General features: G+C 33.2%; 2 protein-coding genes across 6 annotated transcripts; one reads left to right on the plus strand and one right to left on the minus strand.

The window, feature by feature from the left end:
• Positions 1-23: 23 nt before the first annotated feature.
• On the minus strand, positions 24-12493 carry LOC110100533 (nudix hydrolase 8). 2 transcript variants are annotated; one of them, XM_028692543.1, is made up of 10 exons: positions 12099-12493; positions 10747-11015; positions 10436-10501; positions 6301-6438; positions 6148-6222; positions 6016-6066; positions 5875-5909; positions 5031-5139; positions 4811-4933; positions 24-86 (listed from the first exon to the last, which is right to left on the minus strand). In XM_028692543.1, exons 1-10 carry the CDS (start codon positions 12223-12225, stop codon positions 39-41), a joined length of 1041 nt encoding a protein of 346 aa, XP_028548376.1. In that variant the 5' UTR covers positions 12226-12493; the 3' UTR covers positions 24-38. The 2 variants fall into 2 exon arrangements, with proteins under 2 accessions (XP_028548376.1, XP_020683727.1); XM_020828068.2 differs by lacking the exon at positions 24-86 and having other exon boundaries at positions 4609-4933; positions 12099-12491.
• Positions 12494-19071: 6578 nt separating this feature from the next.
• LOC110100565 (3-isopropylmalate dehydratase small subunit 3) lies at positions 19072-22999 on the plus strand. Of its 4 annotated transcripts, none has more exons than XR_003699836.1 (3): positions 19072-19874; positions 22721-22772; positions 22829-22999. XR_003699836.1 is itself a non-coding variant. In XM_028692556.1 (3 exons), the coding sequence occupies exon 1, from the start codon at positions 19104-19106 to the stop codon at positions 19866-19868; it is 765 nt and encodes a 254-aa protein (XP_028548389.1). In that variant the 5' UTR covers positions 19072-19103; the 3' UTR covers positions 19869-19874; positions 22735-22772; positions 22829-22999. The 4 variants fall into 4 exon arrangements, 3 of the variants coding, with proteins under 3 accessions (XP_028548389.1, XP_020683790.1, XP_020683791.1); XM_028692556.1 differs by having other exon boundaries at positions 22735-22772; XM_020828131.2 differs by having other exon boundaries at positions 22721-22999.
• Positions 23000-23461: the final 462 nt, after the last annotated feature.

Raw genomic sequence — 23461 nt, forward strand, 5'->3', positions numbered from 1 at the left:
GTGTTGGGTGACCTTACCGGAACAGATTAACCCGCGGGTTACGTCAGTTGACGGAAATTTTGCTGAAAATGCCATCGAGTCATAATCTACATTTTAAAGTAATCAAGTCTAATTAATTACATAATTAATGTTACCCATTTAAATATATAACTTAATTAATATAAATGACTTATAAATTTTAATAAAATTATGTAGTTTGTTTGGTGTATTTTTAAGTTGTTTAATAAATTTTAAATATTAATAAGATAATATTTATATTTATATGTTTAGTTATTTATTTGATATTTTCATTATGGGGCTGTTTGGTAGCACGTAGGGTTTGATTTAAATAGGATTTCGTAAATCCGCTAAATCCGGATTTCGGAAATCTTAAGAGGTCTAAATCCTGAAAACTGTTTGGTAACATTCATGATAAATCCTATTAAATATTGTGCGACTGTTTGGCTATATAACGGATTTAACGAGCGGACTCTTCATCTCGAGCCAATGGATTTCGTAAATCCAGCAAAAAACAGGATTTCAGAAATCTAGTAGCACGAAAAGGCAGAATTTTCCATCTACCGCGGCTATTTTCCATCTACCATGGGATTTGGTTTTACATTTTAGGTCGTTTGGTTGAATTTCGCTCAAATATGATTTAAATCCTGCTACCAAAGGGCCCATATATATATATATATATATATATAATTTTTAAAACATATAAATTGTATAATGTTCATTCAATAATTATAATAAGCCATCAAATAAAATATTAAATTATCAAATATTTTATTATTATTTTTAATAAAAACTTATTAAATAACAAACAACTGGTTCATTAACATAAATAAATATTCATAAATAAACAAATAAATAAGTGTTCAAATTTATTTATTTAAATGATGAATTTTTAAAATTTTGTTTAAACTTATTTAATTATATAAATAAATAAACATATATAGCATTATATGAGCAAATATCAAATTGTTCATTGAGAACAGAGCCTTTTTGGCATGATTAGAGACTTAATTATTTGAATTGAGAATGAGAGCCTAACTTTGAATGTAAATAAAAAAAAAAATTGAATTGATAGATTAATTTTAAGAGTTACATAAATAAGATTCAAATTTTATTATTTTTACAAAAGTAACCCCAATATCTTTTTTTTTTATTATTATCAAAATTATATATTTGTATGTTGAAAATTTCATAAAAGTGAAAAAATGTAGGTGGACATTTTAGCCTAAATTCCGATAATTTATTGATAAACCTGACCTGCCATAATTACTCAACCAAAACAAATTAAGGGTTCATTATGGTTTATTGAAAGTGTCTATAAAAAGATTGTAAAATTATTATACAATAAATAAACAAATAAATATGAGTATTGTGATTTTGTAAATCAAATAATAATTTTGTTACCTTCATTATACTCAAATAAATTTTGTTGTAAGAAATACTTTCCAACAAAAACAATTTACAAAATAATAAAAAATTTATAATCAAATAAAATTTTGATAGCCATCCACAAAATAAAACTATAAGAAAATTAAGCCACTCTAAAATAAATTTAAGGATATGTTTGAAAATGTTGTAGCTTTTTATAAAGATGGTCGTAAAGCTAAGAAAGTAATTTTTTAAAAGCTATTGTAAAAACAACTACCTCGTACAAATTTTTTTTGAAAGCAGCCAAAAATTATGATCAGATAGAAATTATGATTATGATCTGAAAAATAAAATAGTAAGAGAGTTATCCCAAATAAAATCTAAGTGTCTCTAGTATGAGAAACTATTATGTGCGAAGTCCAGACAGAAAGAACAATCCTAATAAGTGAGTGTAGACAGTGTACAAATTTATGCACAGCATGTACACTCATATGTTCGAAGGATTCTTTTCATCTGAACTTAGACCTGCTAGTTTCGGGTTACGGGTCAAACCCGACCCGACTCGTAAGTGACCCGGCTTTATTCGGGATCGGGTCAACCCGACCCGGTTTTATAAACGGGTCGGTTTTCGAAACCCGAAACCGACCAGTCTCGGTTTCGGGTCAACCCGACCCGGTTAACCGTTTATACAGTACTTTTAATTATAATTTAAGGAAAAAAAAAGAGCTAAAGTGCAAACAACAAACTGCAAAACAGCAATTATACATTTAGAGAAATACTAATTTACAAATTGTCAAATTACAAACCCATCATTTACACATTTGTTTTAGTTACAAAATTACAAACTCAATTCAATTTTAAAGAAATACTAATTTCCATAATTTCAACATTCAAAATTCAAATTTACAACCTTAAACAATATGTTGCTTAATCACTTAAACAGTTAAACTTAAACACCGTTTCCATTTGCCAACAATATTTGCACAAACCCTAGCCGAAAGGCCCGAAATAAACCCTAGCAGAGAAATAGAATTCACGGGAATACGGGATTGAAGATCACAAAATATGATAAAATGAAGAACACAAAATATCAGTCAAAACCTTCATGTCTTCATCTTCTAAAGCTAAACAATCAAAAAATACTAATAGAAATGAGAAACGAGATACAAACAGTGAATTAGATTAGGAAATGTGTGAAGCGTAAGCGTAGACGCCGTTGTGCCGAGTGCCGACGAGACTGAGAGGTGGAGAGGAGACTGAGAGAATCGGAAACTCTAAACAGAAGCCAGGACTCAGGAGACGGAACAAAACGATAAGTCGAGAACATATGAGTTATGACCCCGCTCGTCGCTCGACAGACGCCTTAAATTGTTAAAGTCGCGGGTCAATTCGGGTTACTATCGGGTTTCCGGGTTAACCTGGACCCGACCCTAATAGCTAAATGGGTCGAAATTCTAGACCCTAACCCGACCCGTTATTTAACCGGGTCGACCCGAACCCGAGAATTTCGGATCGGTTTCGGATCGGATTTTCGGGTCGGATCAATTGTTGACAGGTCTATCTGAACTCCACAGAATAATTTTTCCTCAAGTGGAGAACGTTCCTACGCAATGAAAGGTTATTGCGCACATTCGTTCTCCATTTGGGCATAAATTTGGTGCGTGCAAGATTGAAGTTTGATTACTTCATCGCTATGGAGGAAGCAATATCATACTCGAGGAACGGAAGGATACGGTTAGGGCGTGGCCATTGAGAACATGTTCATCTACAATATAAATTACTATTTTACCCTCGCCAGAGAAACCAAAGAAGCCTTTTTAAACCGTTTGAAGTCAACTTTTCCCTCTAAAAGCAAATTTCTTTATTTTTCCTCAGAATTAAATTATGAGATATTTGATTGGATACTTTAAAATGTATATATTTTAAAATAAACTGTAATTCAAATTAATATAAAATTAAAATAAATAAAATATTTAATTGGACATAAATCTAATATATTAAAATTGTTTCCATATGATACAATGCAAATGTATTGAATGCAGAGGGTGGCAATGAGGAGATGTGGGTGGTAGAGGGAGAGATGGTTGGGCTGTAATAGCCCAAACTCTTAACTATCGAGATATTGTTCGCTTTGGCCTAAGAGTCTCATCGTTTTGTCATGTTTGTGTGACTTCCCAGTAGATCAACCATTCCAAAATTGTTCTAGAATGAGCACGCTTAACTACGGAGTTTTTAACGAAAATTCTAGTCATTATACCAAAAGGCGCTTCAATGTTTAAGAGTTAACTTTCTTTTACTTAAGGGGTTTAACAATCTCTCCCACTTAAATAACTGACGTTCCAGTCAGCATCTATATCCCATGATCATCCACCATACATATAGGACTCTAGAGGTGGCCCCAACAGGTTCAAGTGGTGGCTCACGTCATATAGCCTTTGATCCCATATAGGGTTCAAGAGGTGGCTCCCATGGCGTAGCACTTTGTCTAGTATGTCACTTAGCTCCCATCTTCCGACTGGTGTATTGCTTTGATACCATTTGTAATGGCCCAAACTCTTAACTATCGAGATATTGTCTGTTTTGGCCTAAGAGCCTCACGGTTTTGTCTTGTTGGTATAATTTCCCAGTAGGTCACCCATTTCATAATTGCTCTAGAATGAGCATGCTTAACTGCGTTGTTTCTAACAGAAATTGTAGCTATTACATCAAAAGGCGCCTCGATGTTTAATAATTAATTTTCTTTTACTTAAGGGGTTTCACATGGGCAATGAGCAATGGTGCAGGACTTGTTGAAGTTATGATGGTATGTTGGTACTAGGGGTGTAAACATGTCAAATCAAATAGATTAGTTGCCTCATCGAACTCAGTATAGTCAACTCTAGTACAAAATATTTTAAGCTTAAAAAACTAACACATGATTGGTCATATGCAATAAGTCATGCTAATAATAATAGTCAAGAAGGTCTCTAGCCATTCAAGAGAGATAGAATGCTAAATTAAAGCTTCATTTAGGATAGCTTTTTTATTGATTTTAAAAGTAGTTTTTTAGTATAAAATCTTTTACTTATAGAAATTTTTGTACTAAAAAACTATTTTAGAAAACAGTAAAAAAAATGATCCTAAATGAAGCCTAAGTTCAGAGGAAGAAGGCAACATTAATAGCATCTCAACATGAAATTCTATATTTGATTACTCATTTCATGTGAACATTACTACTTGAAATCCTTTGTAACGTGGACAATATCTACAAAAGAGCTCTTTTGATTTCCAAATATCATTATTTCCATAGAATTTTTAATTATCATATTGATATACATGTTCCTCTCAATATAATTCTATAGCAGCAGCACTTATGCCACATCTAAGACACTTGGCAGCTATAGTCCTCAGGCTCAACTACATTATAATACAAGGTAGAAGATCTAGAATCAAACTTTGAAATCACCTGATGAGCCGTTAATCCACAATAACACTTTCCGAGCCGCGCAATGCAGATGTCGATAATCTTCTTGAACATGTTGTCTTCTTGAATGCATGGTTGCCTCACAAACTCAGCCAGAGGCATCCACTGCAGAAATGGTTATTACTTGTGTAAGAAAGTATGATGGTTTAGCTTAGTTGATTTGAAATAGCATTCAATTCTCATCGAAAATTTGAATGTTTACCTTGGCTGCTTGTATTTCGAGTTCATCTACAACAATTTGAGTTGATAAGGGTTTCAGCATGCAGATGAAGAACAGATCAGACTTCTCAAATGCAACATGGTGAACATGCCTGATAAGAAATCAAAACTATATTACTTTTACAACACAGTTAAAAGTTTCAATGTTATTGAGCTGCATGAATAAAACTACAAGTGTCATTTTATAAATAGACAATAACATCTTATAATATCATTCACTGAAATACCTTTGTTTTAAAAATTGATGTGATTAGGCATTTGTTTCTTTGGATAGTGTTAGACTGGTTCATTGGACGGGTCAAACCGGTCCCTACGGGACCGACTCAAGCGGAATAGAGGTGGAACTTCCGCCTCTCCTGTACGCGCTGAATGCACACTTTTCTTCCCTAGAACAAATTAGGAAGGATTTTTTAGGAAAGTAGGAGGGAAATTTGAATGTAGGGACCGTTTAAGGATTTTCTTTTGATTTGTATGCATTAAATAGTTGTTTTTTCTAGGATTAGGGTTCTTGAATTTGGCTGAAATTTGAGATCTCATAGATTTAGGTTTTCTTTGAGCTGTAGCGGCGTCTAGAAATATTAGAGAGAGAAAGATCCACCTCTCGAATAGAGGATAATTGTATCTTGATATTTTTCGTTTCCCTTTCATCAAATAATATAAATTATCTACGGTTTTCTGGGTTTTGTGCGGATTTGTGTGGAGTAATCTCGCTGTTTTCCGAAGATTGATAGGAAATACTTGAGATCTACAAGTGTTTCCTATCAGACAGATACTGCATTATAATGAAGAAAGTAAAGTAATAAAACATATGGACGCATCATTATTACCTAAAAGCAATTACTTCCAAGAATTCTGTATCAATCTGTGGCATATGTGAGAAGCTTCAGTTACCATTTGATAAAATCTTTTTTTTCTAGTTTATCTGATTAAATAATAAGCAACGAAACAAAAACAATTTAATTGCTTACTCCAGTCTCCTCCTTCACCTCTCGAACAGCACCATTAAATATTTCTTCATTCTGGAGAACAAAATAAATGAAGGTGAAATTCCACAAAAGTCAGAGAGAAAATTTCCCTGGATACATCGTTTAAAAACAGACCTCAAGGATAAAACCTGTAGGTAATTTCCAAACATCTTCAAATGAATAATGATGCTTCTCTTGCACTACAAGAACCTATGAAGGTTTGAATGCTGGATTAGGACTTAAATTGTGCTGATACTGTTATGCTAACAAAATGAATTTGTTGGCCACCTCATTTCTGTGATTGAGAACAAAACCACCAACTCCTACTTGATGTGATGCATTAGCAGGAAGCATGCAAGGCCCTTCAGGAATCCAATATGTTAGCATCAAATATGTTTGCTCAGCATGATGGTACTTGAAGCCTTCCTGCAATGGATAAAATGATTTTAATGCTTTCAAGAAGCATTTGAATAATTTATTATTAAATCTAGAGTAGTGCAATGACTTGCACATCCAATGAGCAAATCAATAATCATTTGTGTATAGCTCATTTTTGTTTGTTTTTTAGATGATTGAATAAATCTGAAACTTTTTTTTTTAACGCAATGTATAAATGAATCAAATTAAACATTCACTAGTTTATTTATGTTCATAAACCTGTTTATTTTTTTTTTAAGATTAACAAGTAGCTCACTAATAATTTGATATGATGCTCCTTTCATAATGACATAATTGCTTATTTAATGACGTATTCTATGCTTTTGTATCAATTTTCTTCTATAAAATGCATTTATAAATGATTATTATTTTTAAGCTAAGTACTATTAGGTGTTGACATTCGCACTCGAAGGGAGAAACAGAGTTTAAAATCATAGCTTTGCATGAAGATCCATCACGAGAAGACTGCAAGAATTGTATGAGAAAAGTTTTTATGTGAAAACCCTAGGAAAGTAAAAAACCATGGGGCCTAACCCAAGTAAAATAATTCTACTAGTAATTATTGTTTATTACAAATGAAGCTCTTACTCGAGGAAATACATGGATACAATGAAAAGAACATATTATGTGTTTGAAATTAAAGTCATGTGACATAAACCCATAATAAATCCTTGTGTTGAATTTGGGAGTCAAAGCGTTTATTGATCTCATATGTGATGATGCGTGTTGGCATTATTAGTGATGGTTGGCAACATTGGTCAAAGGATCGTAGCTGAGTGATTGTGGTCAGATGATTGAAGTCAAGCGACATTGGTTGGAACTGAAGTCAGGTTACGGTGGTCAGAAGGATCGAAATCAAGACACGACAGTCAAAAGGATCAAAGTCGAACGATGGTGGTCGAAAGAACTGAAGTCAGAAAGCAGGTGGTCCGAGGATCATAATCGGGTGGCGGTGATCAAAGGACCATAATCAGACGATGGAGGTCATATAATTAGACCTGTCAATTTCGGGTAACAGGTCGGGTTCGGGTCGATCTCGGAACTGACCCGGCACTATTCGGGTTCGGGTCAACCCGATTCGACTCGCTTCCGGTTGATTTTTTTTAGTTTCTGCACGTGACGGACAGCGCGAGCCGCACGGCAGCGGCAGGACAGCAGCGTGCAACAACGGTGGTGCCGGCGAGATAGCGACGCGACGCGAGCGACCGCGATGCGACGCGAGGGCAGGCGGGCAGCCCAGGTAGGCGGGGTTTCAGGGCAGGCGGGGTAGCCAGGGCAAGCGGGGCAGGCGGGCAGCAAGGGTAGGCAGTGCCGCTGGGCAGGCGGGCAGATTCGGGCAGGACCGGTCAGAGCGGGGAGGGCTGTTTTCCGGGTCATTCCCAGGTTTCCGGGTCAACCCGAACTGGTTTTGCAAACGGGTCGGTTTTCCGGACCCGAATCCGACCCGCTTTGGGTTCGGGTCAACCCAAACCCAAAATTTTTGGGTCGGGTTTGAGTTGGGTTTTCGGGTCGGGTCCAATATTGACAGGTCTACATATAATTATAGTTGGTGTTCAATGGAGGCCAGAAGATTGTAGTCGGCATGCGACTGAGGATAGAAGGATTGTAGTTGGACAACGCTAGACTGAGGACCATACTCTTGGGACAGTGGTGTGAGGAATATAGTGGTTAGGAGATGAAGGCTCGATGTTTACAATCGGGTGGTGGTACTTCAGAATCTTTAGATCCTTAAAGCTTTCCTAAATTTCAAGCCGGAGTTTAAGATCTTGCTCTTAGCACCCTACTCTTCGTATAGAGGGTGGGAGATTATTTATAGATTGTTGAGAGTGACAAGCCTGCAAATATAAAGAAAATCTAGAACACTCCATCAGATGACCAATATTGATTCACTTGATTATGATATGTTCATTCAGCATTTAAGTGTCTTCATGATATCATAATTAAGCAATCATAGGCTCATTTGATTCATCTCATCATGATGCTCGATTTGATTTTAAGCAAGCTAAATTTGAATCATTTAGTTATCCAATTAATGTCATTAAGTTTTCAATTACCCTTCAATCTCTTGATCTAGGCTCATTCAGACAAGGATCAAACTAATTTTGGTATCATTAGGTTCCTCTTGTTGAGCCATTCAATTTGGCTATAAGTTTGCTGAAATCATATTAAGGTGATCATGAATTTAATTCCAAAAGTTTTAATCAAAATATATATCGAGATTCATGCTCGATCAAGACGATTTTCGATGAACTATCAAATCTGATGAAAATTCATAGCAGCAAATAGATTGATTAGATTATTTCATTAACTTTAAAAAAAAAACATTGAAAGAATTATACCAACTTGATGAACAAACAAGTATAATTTTTAGTCTGTAATGAGGGTTATACATTTGATTTATATTGATTAATTAAGCTCAATAAAATATTAATTATAATTTGAACACAATAATAAAATAAATAAGTTTGAATATAATTTTTAATAGTTGTTCATGTTCAAACTCATCGATAACAAAATAAATGACCTTGGCACAACTAGATTTATTTAAAACCCTATTTAAGTTATAGATGAACATTTTTTCTTTTTCATGTGTCAAGAAAATGAGTCACCAAATATCCAATCAGTTTATCATCATCACCTTCATTAGTCTTATCTCAATTATTTGGAGTTGACTTTATTAACCCTCATTTTCCATGTATTGCTAAATGTTGCCTAAAGTGCTAAAACTATTCTCCCCAAATCCTTTTGAGCAACTTTTACTAATTCTTCAATATTAATTTTATATACTCTTATAATTAATGCATTTTCTTAAACTTCATTATATGTGTTAAAAATGCACAAGTTTATTTTAAGCTTTGTCTTCAATGTATATGTTACTAAAATCATGCATTCATACAATCATTCATTAGTTTATCTTTCTTATTTGATTAGAAGAGAATTAGTTTGTTTCCTAATCAAGAGGAAATTGTTTAGGAAGGTTCTTAATCAAAGGAGAATTGTTTGGAAATGTTTTAATTGCAATTGAATTATTTAGGGCAATATACCTAATTTAAATTCAAAATTTAAGAGAGAATTATATAAGGAAAAGGAGGAGGAATTAAAAGGAATTGTTTAGGAAAGTTTTTATTACAATTGGGAGAGAATTAATTAGGAAAATAAATTTAATTTGAATTCAAATCTGAGAGGGAATTATTTAGGGAAAGGGGGCTGATTCGGGAGGGAATTATGGGATGCTATTTAAGATTAACAATAGGGTGATTTCAAGATGATATTTTGGAGTCTGCTGAATCTAGTTTATTCTTAGATTATTTGGGCTCAAGCCGGCGGCTAGGGATTTGGGAGAGCCGGATTTTCCTCTCCAATTGAAGATCCAATTGTATCTTGCATTCCCCTTTATATTTCTTTGAATAAAAAATATTTTGGAGCCTTCTTCTTCCCAATTTTTTGTGTTTTATCATTCACTGATTTTTGTGAAAAGTGCATCCACTTCCTATCATATCTCTACTCAAACCAATACAAAAAGCTATAGACTCAAAATTAACCTTCAATGTAATCCTATTATAATTAGAAATATTTTAATCAATCAACATCCACTTCTAATATTAGTCAATACTTCTTCATACAAATACTTAATAAATTCAATATAACTTTGACCCAAATCTTTCTACCTTCATGTACAAATATACAATAAATCAATTCCCACTGCACTTGAACATGTCTTCTCAACATAAATAAAATTAATATAAAATATTTTATCAACTCTCTATTCCTTTTCACATATTATTTTATCATAAAAATCACTTCAATTTATCTTGAATAAACTTTAGCATATCCCAAGAAAGTAGATGCCCAACAAAAATCCATTAGAACCAGACATAAAAGAAAACTTTCAATTATGGCGGCATATTCCAAAGACCAAATATCTATGCCATGAAATTATTTGTAATCATCTTCATTTCTAAGATATTTTTATAATCAAATATACCTTAACAGCAACTGGAACAAACTCAGCTTGATCCAGTGGCAGTCTAAGCCAGACCCCCTTCTTACCCTGCAAATCCTTCAATAGAAAAGTTTATTCTGAATTATGGAAGCTCATTTAAGGATAGATAACACGAATACACGAAGGCCACTATATGTGAAACCTAACTGCATTCTAAGGCTTCGTTTGGGACGGTTTTTTAGTTGCTTCCTAAAGCAACTTTTTAGTACAAAATTAAAAATATTTGTATTAGAAAGTTGCTTTTAGAAACAACTAGAAAGACGTCCCAAATGAAACCTAAGTTATGGGAATACCTGCAGCTTCCAGTGGAAAAGAGATGATTGAAGGATAGTAGCAAATGCATCTGCTGTTTGTGGAAGGCATTCTGGTCTAATTATGACTCCTCCATACTCATCTTCATCAGCATCAAGCATGTAACTTTCTCTTGATGATATCCATGGATAAGCATCATAGCTTCCATTTATAACTAATTTTTCTTTCCCCCATATATTTTTAGAAGTCAAAGCTATAGTATTTTCATTAGGGGTTTTGGCAATCAGGTAGGAAGACTTAACTGAAACATCTGCATATGAGATTCAGGTGAATTGCTCAGGTGTAATATTATAGATCATGGTATTGAAATTATAGATCATATTAGGAGTTCAACAAAAACACAACATATTAAGGCCTCGTTTGTTTGGTTGTAATTTCTTTGTCTCCGGTTTGAATCGGCGAAAAAACTATTGTTTTGCTGTTTGTTAAGACGGCTTTTTCAAAATACCATCTCCCGAACCTCCTTATTTTCGCCGATCTGAGAAGAAAAAAATTTCTCCATTTCCCGTTCCGATACTTCTGTTTAAAAATGAAAAAAAGGAGCCGGGGAACCAAACGAGGCCTAAGCCTGGACAAGAAGAACAATCTAAAACCAGCTGAAACTTTCCTATTAGGTAAATTGTGTCTGAATTTGCTGTCTGGTGACATAATTTAGCAAAGAAGAGAAATGCAAGCCATTGATTACATGAAAATTTATATTTTTCTCATTAAGTTGGCGAGATTCTGACCAGCATGTTTAATTGGGTAGTCAAAAGAATTCAACAATCAGCCTACCATTTTGAAGCTAGCTATTAGCAAACTATATATGACAAATGCAAACCTCAAAATTTAGATTTTGTTTGGGATAACTTTCTTGCTACTTACTGCTTCTTAAAGCAGCTTTCTAGTAAAAATTAAGGCTTCGTTTGGGGTGGCTTTTTTACTGCTTCTTAAAGCTGCTTCACAGAACAAAAAATAATTTTTTTGCACTAAAAAGTTGATTTAAGATGCAATAAGAAAGCAGTCCCGAATGAAGCTTAGGCTTCGTTTGTGACGGTTTCTTACTGCTTCTTAAAGCAGCTTTCTAGTACAAAAATTTTAAACTAAAAAGAAGCTTTCAGAAGCAGTAAGAAAGCCGTCCCAAACGAAGCCTTAGTTGAAATTTCTAAGGTGGATGGGATGGTTTTCAGACATGAATAATCACAGAATAACCTCAAAACGATCCAATGTTGTCATGATCAACTTAAAATACTTGCAGAATCTGTACATTCTTGAAAAATTCAAATTTCATCGGAACATAGCATAAGAAAGCCTATTTATGCTGAAATTTGTAGTAAATTTGAGAAAAATATACCTCTCCTCTGACGAGAACTCATTCGACGGAAGAATCTGATACTAGCCAGGTTGCAGATTGGGAGCATCGAGCAAGTCTTTCTCAAGAACTCCATTTCAGAGCTCATATCGAGCATTGCTTTCTGCATCCTATCAATCTAAAACTCTCCAACAACTTGATCCAAACCAAGAACAACACACCCAAAAACAACCTAGCTAATACACATACAAGAAGCAAACAATCCTGAATGTCAATGATATATAAATCAAAAGCAGCCCCAAATTCAAAGTCAGTTGAAACTAAATGGCTTAAATCAGCAAGAACAACGAATCCCTACATGAACAAGCCACAAAGGAAGGCTTATGGATTAGGAACACAGAAAGTACTAAAAATACTAAAAAAGAACACTTGAGCAAAGCTAAAGCTCTGACCGACAATGATCAGATACCTCTAATCTTGAGATTATAAGCTTATCGTTAGCATTTTGATGGTTAAACTCGTGAAACTTATGCTTGTATAACGATTGACAGAGATGGGAGATAATCTAGGAGCCGTTTGAAATATTTTTTCTGTTTTTTTCTATTCTTTTATATTTAAATATAAAATAAAAATGCTTTTGATATACTAAATGAATTTTCCCAAAAAAAAAAAAATACTAAATGAGTATTATTTAATTAGGAAATTTACATACACACCACTTTATTTCATACTATTTACATATCTAATATTTAAAACATTAATATTGCACACCAACCGCTTATATACAACTTTAATATCAAATATATCATTCATATAATTCATTTCTACTATTCATACTATCCTATAAATTTTAATATTTCATTCCATAAACTCAAATTTGTTCTATGGGAGGTAGTCACATAATATTAACATTTTGAATGTTAGATATGTAAATAACATGAAATAATGCGTTAAATATGTAAATAGAGAGATTTTCATACATACCATTGTATATTATTCTATTTACATATCTAACACCTTAAACTTTAATATTACATATATATCATATATAGTTCACTTTCATATCAAACATAAGTGACATGAATGAAATATATGAATCATCGAAAAGAAATATGAGCGGCATATTTGATATTAAAATAATATAATATGGTATGTATGCAATATTAAACTTTTAGATATTAGATATGTAAATAAATGAAGTGTTGAGCGTGGCCGCCCGGGGCAGCTTTGTTTTTTTCATTAAAAATATATATTTAGAAATTATTTTGGCTATTTTTAAAATAATTTGAGATATTTAAAACAATAAAATAAAATAAAACATTTTTAAATTAAAAAATAAAATAAAAACGGATTCCAACTAGTCTAAAGTTGTGGGAAAAATATCTGGTTGTCTGGTTGATATAGCAACATGTGATTCTCGAGTGGCAAAGCGAATTTCTGGCTGAGGTTTTTTTTTTTCTTTTTTCTTTTTTTATTCATTTCCATTTTTTAATATCTTTTCATTATGAGGACTACACACGCCCACATCTTTTTAATGTTGCGTGAATGTTCAAAACAGGCAGATAATTAAAATCTTATTTTGCATGAACAAGTAAATAAAAATTTAAAATTTAATATAAAAGTAAAAGCTAGAAAGAGACGGACAAGTTTTTTACGTAATTCTACTCCAGCCTACGTCCTTGTTTAGACCTCCACCTTCGAGTAATTCATTATTTCAATTTTGTTGAGTGCTAGGAAATTTGAGTTGGTATATGTTTCATATTTTAGCGGTATACAATATTCAGCACGAATAAAAAAAAAAATCCAGAAAAATTTTATGTGAAAAATCTGAAAAAGGAAAAAAACACGGGGCCTAGCTCAGTTGCAAAATTCAATATGTATTAAGTGGTACAAAAATATTCCCTTCTTCGTTGTTGAAGAAGAGAAAAAATACAAAGATCGAATATTTATTTCCAACAATAGGGCTTAATCTTTCAAAGAGAAATTTTAGAAAGTAAGTATTCACAGTCGGACAAATATATCCAACTGCATGATCAAATCTTCATAGCATTTTGGAGAAGATGGTGAGTTTCAGTGGTAGTAGTTGGTGGTTGCACTATAGGAAAATCATCCGTTGCCGACGAATTTTTCTGACGGAAATAGGGACTTTTTCTTCGAAATTGAGTTTTCCAGCGGTTCCGACAGATTTTTTTTTTCCACCGATATAAACAGCATAGGAAACGCATTCTTGCGGAGCTTTGTTCGATGAAAATTATTTTTGGAGACTTTCCAGCGGTTTTCCAATTTGGTTGTGGTGGTGATCGGAGCGACGGCTTCAGCATAATTACAGCCGAAGTTTTTCGACGGCATTACCGACGATTAGACTGTTGGTATTTTGCGGCGATTTGATCGCTGAAAATATGTGCTTTTTCTTGATGAACACAATCTAAAACCAATGTTAAAAGAAGTTGTAGCTTGTTTATATAGATTTCTAAAAAAAATTATGGCTTCATTTGTGATATATAGCTTAATGTTCTATTTTTCACATTACAATCAAGGCGGACCCAGTCTTAACTGTTGGTGTTCCATCAAATTTGGCTCGACCCTTCACTAAGAGAAAATGGGTCAATATAGAGATGTTGTGGACTAGAATATACGCGGCGGTAGAATGAAAAATATAACTCCTTAGCAATTTACGTATATCCAACACATCAACAGAAAATTAAGGAAGAGAAACACCATAAACTTTTTTACGTGGAAAACCCGAAAGGGAAAAACCACATGGCCTGGCCCAGATGGCGGTTGTCGGCAGGGACTCCAGTGGTGGTCGGCAGGAACTCCGGCGGTGGTCGATGGAAAGAGAGCTCCCAAATTCCTCCCTTCCTTCCCTTCTTCCTCCCCCTCTCTCATGAGAAGAGTGGGGCTATTTATAATTTTTTTAGAGTGGCATAGCTTGTAAATATGTGGATGATCAAGGTCAAAATGGGAGTGGTTTGAATGGACGGTCGATATCGATCCCATTGATCATGGACCGTTTATTGGTCAATTGGATGCCTGAATGATTTCAAAATTAAGTGATCTTGAGCTCATTGGATTCATCTCGTCGAGTCGCTCAATTTGAATATAAGCATATCATATTTGGAAACCGTTTGGTAATCCAAATTGTGGTTTGAACCCTTCAATAGTGCTTCAGACCCTTGATTTGGACCCATTAGGGCTCGGATTGAGTCGAATTTGGTGTCGATGGATTCGTCTTTCTCAGACGTTCAGTTTGACTATAAGTTTGCTGAAATCGGAGGTTGGATGGTCCCCAATTTGACTTCAGAAGCTTTCAACTCAATTTTGCTTTAAGATTTGTGCCCGATTGAGATAAAATTTTTTATGATATATCAAGAGAAAAAAGGAAAACGGTCGTTAAAGAATGATTAATCATTCAATTTTTACAAAATGTATGTTGAAGTTGCATTGAATTTGGCTTTACCCTTATTTGTTAATATCCTTGATCATCGTACGCTTTGCAGATATGTCGCCGGGGTCAAGGAGCAGCGCCCTGGAACAAATTTTAGTTGTAAGTATATTTTTGGAATTCAAATGAATAAATAAAATGATGAATTCTCTTTGCTATTTCTCTTTTTATTTGGTTCATTGTTTCTTAACAATAACATTTCTACATAATGTGTTCAATTATGGTGAAGCAATCGTCTAAAGATCATAATATTTTAAAACTTTTAGAGGGGTAATTGCCTAAAACACATATAATAAAGACTAAAAAATAAATATAAAGAGTTAAATTACCTAAACAATCATATAATAAAAATTTTTGGGGGGCAATTGCCCATTTGAAGATAAGGGGGATCTGCCCCTGATTGCAATCATAGTTTTTTTTTTTTTCTCGTCGTTATTTTTTCATTGATTTCAATAATTTTTTTAAAAAACTGCTTTTCACACACTAGCTTTACAACTATTTTTTATAAAAAAATATAGCCAACATATAGTATGACAAAAGAAAAAAAAATGTATATGATGTAAATATTTGATCTCAAAATAATATTACAAATAGAATTAACAAAAAATTTCAAAGTAATATTAAAAATATGACGATCGCTCAAACAAATTTTAAAGGTTAGTAAATGACCTTAATTGTGCCATTTCAAGCCTTAGGTATTTACATAATTATTAATTTTTAATTTATTGTAAAATTCATATAAATTAGCCAATTGTAGTTAATAAGAATGGAGGAGATTTCTAGATGTTTAGTAAAAGTTTTGCCAAAAAAAATATTTCTATTTTAAAAATATAAAATTTAGGGTTAATAGAATGATACTTAACAAATGTAATAAAGTAATTTTATGTTGAATGGGAGTGGATTTTTATAAGAGATAAATTGCATAAATATATATGGTTCATAAAACTTGCATAGTTCAATTAATTTGAATGTAAAATATTTTAGTGATATATGATTTAGCATTATGAAATAAAATGAATTTAATGGAATTAAAATTTAAATTAAAGTTTTGAATATAAATAAATATATATTTTTTTAATTTTAAATATATAATTATTTATCAAATCATGTGATTTATAGATCAAAACGACTTTAAAAATTTGCTAAAGTTTTATAACATACTCTAAATTATATGAATTTAAATACATTTTTATTATAAACATAGCAAATATAGTTTTTTTTATAATATTTTTAATTTTATTCGGATTTCTATTTTTTTATCGGCTAAAGTTTGAATTTGAGTCATCGTTTCTCGAATGCCTTATAAATCAATCAACTTTCAAATATCTTGATCATCCAATTTTTAGATCTACATTGATTTGAGATTCAAAATTTGTGTAATCACTAATCAGAACTTAAAAATGTTCTTATTATCATCAAAGACATGAGCCTCAATCTCTATATTGGAAGATAGTGAAGCTTATATGTAGTCAACAAAGGCATTGAGCCTCAGTCTCTTGTCTTTGTCTAATCACTAAATTGGAAGAAATGGTCTATTTTATCTTTTAATCATTCACTCGAGTTTCTATAAATTATTAATATAAATCAATATATTTTGCAAAAGCCAATGCATATCGTACACAATGAAACATTTCACTGCTTTGATTCACCAAAATCCTATTTACAATAGTCATGAGATCACTAATCTATCAATAGCTCGTAACTGCAAAAGAATAAAAGAAAATATGGAACAAAATCAAAAGAAGATCTTGAGGATCTCAATCAATCTCACTCCACGTGATCTTGGCCCCTTTCATAGCATGAAATCATTAAAACCACCAAATGAGTTTACAAAGCCCAACAGAAACTCAAAACTTGCTAAAGCTTTTAATACAAGATCAAAGACATCAATATGCATATTCATCTTAATCAATATAAATAGTAGTATTCAATGTCATCAATGATCAAACATCACTTGTACCATTTAATATAATTAATAAAAAAAATGTCAACACACTTAAATCCATAAAATGACAGCTAGAAAACATGCAATCAATAAACCAGTGATCAATAAATTAGTGCTATAGTATGAATATACATGTGACAATATCATTAGTCTTGCCCATCTTATCAATTATATGAAAATCAATATATGTAAGGCCCACACATTTCCTTATGTATCTATCAATATTATATATTATCAATACTATCAATGTTATCAATGATATCAATATGCATCAGTATATGATTAGCTAGACATGACATATAGTTTTAATGTGATATTTTCATTCCTTCACATGTATTCATCCTTATCATTATCATTACGTCTTCTTTATCATTTTATTTTTATAGGTGACTTTCAATAAAGCATTAAGAGTCGTCACTAATTCAAGAAAATATATATATTTTTATTAATACTGGGAATATTAAAAGCCTTAGAAATCAAAATAATCGAAAACATGAGTAAGAATATAGTCACTTATTTCAAGTTGAACAAAATCTATAATAAAAACAACTAAAGAAATCACCCCAAAAAGCTCTCTCTCTCTCTCTCTCTCTCTCCCTTCTTTTCTTCCCTTCCTTGGCACCTTCAACAAGAGACAAAATAAGTGGGCAGGTGGTTGAGTGGAAGAGAAAATATATTAAAATATATTTTCAATGCCCAGCGTCACTTCACTCCAACCTAGTGTTGCATGCTCATACCATACCTTATGCAGAACAAAGAGCATCGACATCGCCTTGTTGAATTCCGACGCCCCTAACGCTACTTTTCGAGAACCGCTGAGCCGAAAAGCATAGCGTGATCAATGATTTGAGAATGACATGGGTTGTTAAAACAAATGTATGTAACGATTGAAGGGATTCCAAGAAGTCCAAATCTAATCAAATAAACTACTCTGAGAAAAAATGTGGCCCATCATGATTAAAGCATACTAAAATGATGCTCACAAAAAGGAGAATCTCTTAGGCCAATTGGGTGCCCTATAAACATCAGAGCATGGGCAATAATATTGGAGCCGCCATCACCGAAGGATGCGCCTTGCATTTGCTATATGAGGGTAGAAGATAGGTGGCTTGGATTGGTCTAAGTTTGTTCAACAAAGATTAGTCGAACTGATTTAGACCTTAAACATTCTTGACATCATTAGGATTATTATGACTAAATAATTATTTTAACTATAAAATTACATAATTTGGAGTTAATTTTATGATTGAAATAATTTTAAAATTAAGATTTGAAGTTCATCAAAACTTTATTTGGGACGGCTTTTCTTACTATTTTGTAAAATTGTAGTTGAGAAAATAATTTTTCAAATTTTTTTATAAAAAAACTTCATAGTAAAAAAAAATTTTAACATGTGAAAAATAATAATAAAAAAGAAATTATGATTGAGGTCTAGCTCTCCCAAAGAGCAAATTATTGTGTTCGGTGTCCGGATTCGTTCGGACACCAATAAAAACACGTCACGTCACTCAAAAATATCGAAACCTAGTGCATCCGAATGAGGTGGCGTGACCGGACGCAATAATTTGCCCTCCCAAAAGAAGGCTAAGTCCACTTAAGCTCCATCTATATATTGAGAACCGGACTATACGTGCCTTCACCTACCTAATTTGTGGCAATGGCGACGGCGGTGCCCCTCAAGACTGTATACTCTTCTCATCTGCCTAAAACTTCCATCTTTACCCGCCGCAACTCTACGTCCAACGCCCATATCCCCACTCTTCCCTCGCCTCTCAAATCCCTAACCCTAACTCCTCGAAGATCGCTCCTCACCCCCTTATTTGCTGCAGCAGACGCCGAAGCCGACCTCGCCTCCTCCGGCTCCATAACAACCTTCCACGGTTTCTGCTACGTCGTTGGTAACAACATTGACACCGATCAAATAATCCCAGCCGAGCACCTCACTCTCGTTCCCTCCAAGCCCGACGAGTACCGCAAGCTCGGATCGCTTGCCCTCGTGGGCCTCCCCACAGCCTCATACCCCGTTCCCTTTGTCAATCCCGGTGAGAACTCTTCCCGTTTCTCGGTCATCATCGGTGGCGACAACTTTGGATGCGGATCCTCTCGCGAGCATGCTCCTGTTGCGATAGGAGCCTCTGGTGCCCGCGTAGTCGTCGCGGAGAGTTATGCGCGGATCTTCTTTAGGAACTGTGTGGCCACTGGTGAGGTGTACCCTGTGGAGACGGAGGAGGTCGGGATCTGGAAGGAGTGCTCTACTGGGGATTTTGTGACTGTTGATCTTGTCGGGAATCGCTTGATTAACCACACGAAGGGGAAAGACTATAAGTTGAAGCCGATTGGGGATGCCGGGCCGGTGATTGAGGCGGGAGGGATTTTTGCTTATGCCAGGAAAACAGGCATGATTTCTTCTAGGGCTGCTTAAATAGAGGTACAAGTATATTTTTTATTGTAATCTGTGTCCTTTAACCTCCATAGACTCTAGAGCTTGCATTTCAGTTAATGGAATGATTGTTCGTGTTGCTTTGGAGGTCTTAAGTTCATGAGAAGGGTGGTTTGAAGTTGGATTAGAACTAAATAAATCAGACTTTTAGGTTTATATTTTTTTCTCTGTTTGATGCCAATGGGAATGGGTTGGAGTTTTGTGTCTGTGATAATGTTTATTAAGCTATATGATACCTAAGAAACATCACCTCTAACTGGTCCCGAGCAACAACTTGACTGAAATAATTTGGAATAATATTATTATATGATCATGAACTAAATATTTATAACAGTTGGAAGAGTTCACAGTACCTTTTATTGCCTAGAGCTTTACTTGACTAAAGCATGTTTATGCTACAATGTTAAAAAAGAAGAAAAATAATTTTATGCTACAAGGAGGATAGAAGAAAAAATTCTAGGAATTATGTATAGAAGTACCTGTAATTTGGTCTTTTTTATGATGAGAATAATAGTTTTAGAGCTTTGTAATCAATGGCAATAATTTATCCTATTTTGTAAACTCAAAAACTAATCATGGCTGACTATCAGCATTAATTAAAAGTATGACATACATGTGTGTGCTCTTTGAAACTTTGGTAATACTATTGAAATTTGTTATGAAACTTTAGTATTACTATTAAAATTTGCTGTGAAACCTTACTTTAGTACTAGGACAATACTCCGTTTCTTAACCGGTTTCCTAACAAGTTTTTATAATAATGTCTTGTATTAATAATTTGGTCTCTTGAAATCTATGCTTGTTTGCCCTGGCATTTATGCATACGTTGATGTTATTTAGAAAATGGCAGACTGTTACCTCTTTCACAAGAAGGCCAAACCACATGAAGATTTATACAAAATTTTCTAGATGTACAAAACAATGCAACTAAACTTTCATCATGAAATTCAAAATTATTTGGTTTGTTTGCATTCAATATCTTAGATTTTCAAGAGCATGTTCTATGGTGTATGTTTTTTGCTGATGATATTCTTCTTGTTGATAAGACTAAAGAGGGAGTTGAAGGTAAATTTGAATTATGGAGGTCAACCTTAGAGTCTAAAGGTTTTCATTTGAGTAGATTTAAAATCGAATACATGGAGTGTAATTTTGTTAGTAATAGTTCTAGTGGGGGGATTGTGACTTTGAGCGATTGAGTCATTAATAAGAGTACACATTTTAGATATCTTAGGTTTATTGTTCAGAGTGATGGTGAAATAGATGGGGATGTTATTAGTGGAATTCAAGTTGGATGGATGAAGTGGAGAAATGCATCGGGCTTATTGTGTGATAGAAAAGTACCACTCAAACTTAAGGAAATATTCTATAAGATGGTGGTTAGACTTGCAATGCTTTATGGCGCAGAATGTTGGCCATTAAAAGTGAAGCATAATATTAAGTTAAGTGTTGCAGATATGAGGATGCTTAGGTGGATCCGTGGATGAGTGGCTTTACTCTTAGAGACATGATACAAAATGAGCATATACGTGAAAAGGTTGGAGTAGCTCTAGTGGCAAATAAGATTAGAGTGAGTCGCCTTAGATGGTTTGGTCACATAAAATGAGTACATTTTCAAGGCTTTGTATGAGACGACTTTTTTACTGCTCAATAAAGCTGATTTTTAGTACAAAAATTTCTTAAGTAAGAAAAAAACAGCGGTCTAAAGATGTCCCAAACGAAATCTAAATCTTTTAAAAAAGTTACTTAAAATTAGTTGAAATCATAGAATTTCAATAAATTAAATATCTAGGAATCTTTTCAAAAAAATATGAGTACATTTTCAGAAATCGTGAAATATGAAAATGTTTTAATATGCTATATATTAGGAATTGTTCGATTACATTTTATGCTAAAAAGACATCTCTAGCACCATTTTTTATAATTTTAAAATATGTATAAACCTATGGTGACAAACCTCAGATCCTTTGAATAATATGAATATTTTTCTGAAAAACATGAAACTTGGAACATAACGGTAAAATTACTTTATTAAACATGCTCTAACAGATATTTTATCAACTTTTTTTTTTTGTTTATTCTTGATAAGCAAATAAGTCTTGTTGATTAAAAAAATCATTAAATTTTAAAATATTGACTACAAATCTACAACTTGTATAACTTGAAACACATGCGAATAAGCTGTAACAAATATGTTCCAAATTCTAATAGGTTTCACATCAAAATGTTTCTTTCATCTAAAAGTTAGACATAAGCCAACTTTAAGCTATGTAAGGTCATATTAGTTTGATTACTTATGTGCAATTTTGTGAACTCATTTCATAATAAATGTGATAATAAAACAAAAACATGATCAAGTCGATAAACCAATAAATCATGAGAAACCTTAAAACTATTATCTCAACTTAATACTAATAAGGTACCTAGTAATCTTGCCTGTTGCTTGAGATCTTCATTAATCTTGTAAATGTAATGGATCATCCAATTTAGCTTGTCTTTGAGGAGCAATACTTCTGTTTTTTTTCAGGACATTTGAGCCATTAAGATAAATTCACACATGCATCACATACGCATGTTTCGAACTTAAAACTTTTTGATTAGTAGCTAAAGCCCCAACCAACAAACCAAAGTGAGCTGCATGCAATACTTTTGCGTGATTAGACTTGATTCACATCCATTTATTAGTTTCATATTATTACCTATCATATACTTGGTAAAATATTAGTTGACATTAAAGAAGATTTATTGCAATCAAATTCATTTAAACTTATTGGACTTGCACTTAATCACATATCAAATTCATTTATATGTTTCTATTTACTGAATCAATGTTACAGTATCATTTATGCAGGAACCTGATCTGCTGGCCAGTTGATGAAAGCATTGGCAGCTATTTACTCGGCTATGTTCCTTGCCTGATGTTTGCTGTATGTAACTTAGCCTCCTCTAGAAGCTTTCTGTTCGCTTGTTTTATTTTTCCTGTAACTTATTTAAATTTATTATCTATATGATTGTCATGTTTGGAAGGTTTTATAATACCTTTGAAGTATTATTTTCATGGTTCTGTACTGAATGAAGAGAGATTGTTTTATAGATGGCTTCACCTTTATCTGGAAGGTTTCCTGTCATTCATTCAAACCATCCCTTATGATTTCAATTTTCAACTTTGAAGAGTTTGAGTTGTTTTTTTTTTTTTTTTCAAGTTAAATTTTATTACATTTTTTTAATCTCTTATTTGAAATAGAGACATAGTGCCAACCTGTTTTATAAATATGCATATAATTCTTACTTAATAGGTTACTTGCTTCACCAATCCGAATATAAAAATATTAATGAAACACTCATGCATAAATTATTTCTCGGATCTTATCTATAAGAAAATAAACAAAACTCATGCGAAATACTGCAACGAAACAAATAAGAAAGTAAAAGTAGCGGAAAGTAAAATTTAACCAGGATTTAATATGAAAAAAGTTCAAAATTGAGAAAAAACCACATAGTCACACAACTTCAACAAGTCCACTACGAAAATAGGGAGAAATAAGTATGTATCTCTCTCATCTCGCTTCCTCCTTGCT

Source organism: Dendrobium catenatum, unplaced genomic scaffold, assembly GCF_001605985.2.
Source record: "Dendrobium catenatum unplaced genomic scaffold, ASM160598v2 original_scaffold_224352, whole genome shotgun sequence".
NCBI lineage: Eukaryota > Viridiplantae > Streptophyta > Magnoliopsida > Asparagales > Orchidaceae > Dendrobium > Dendrobium catenatum.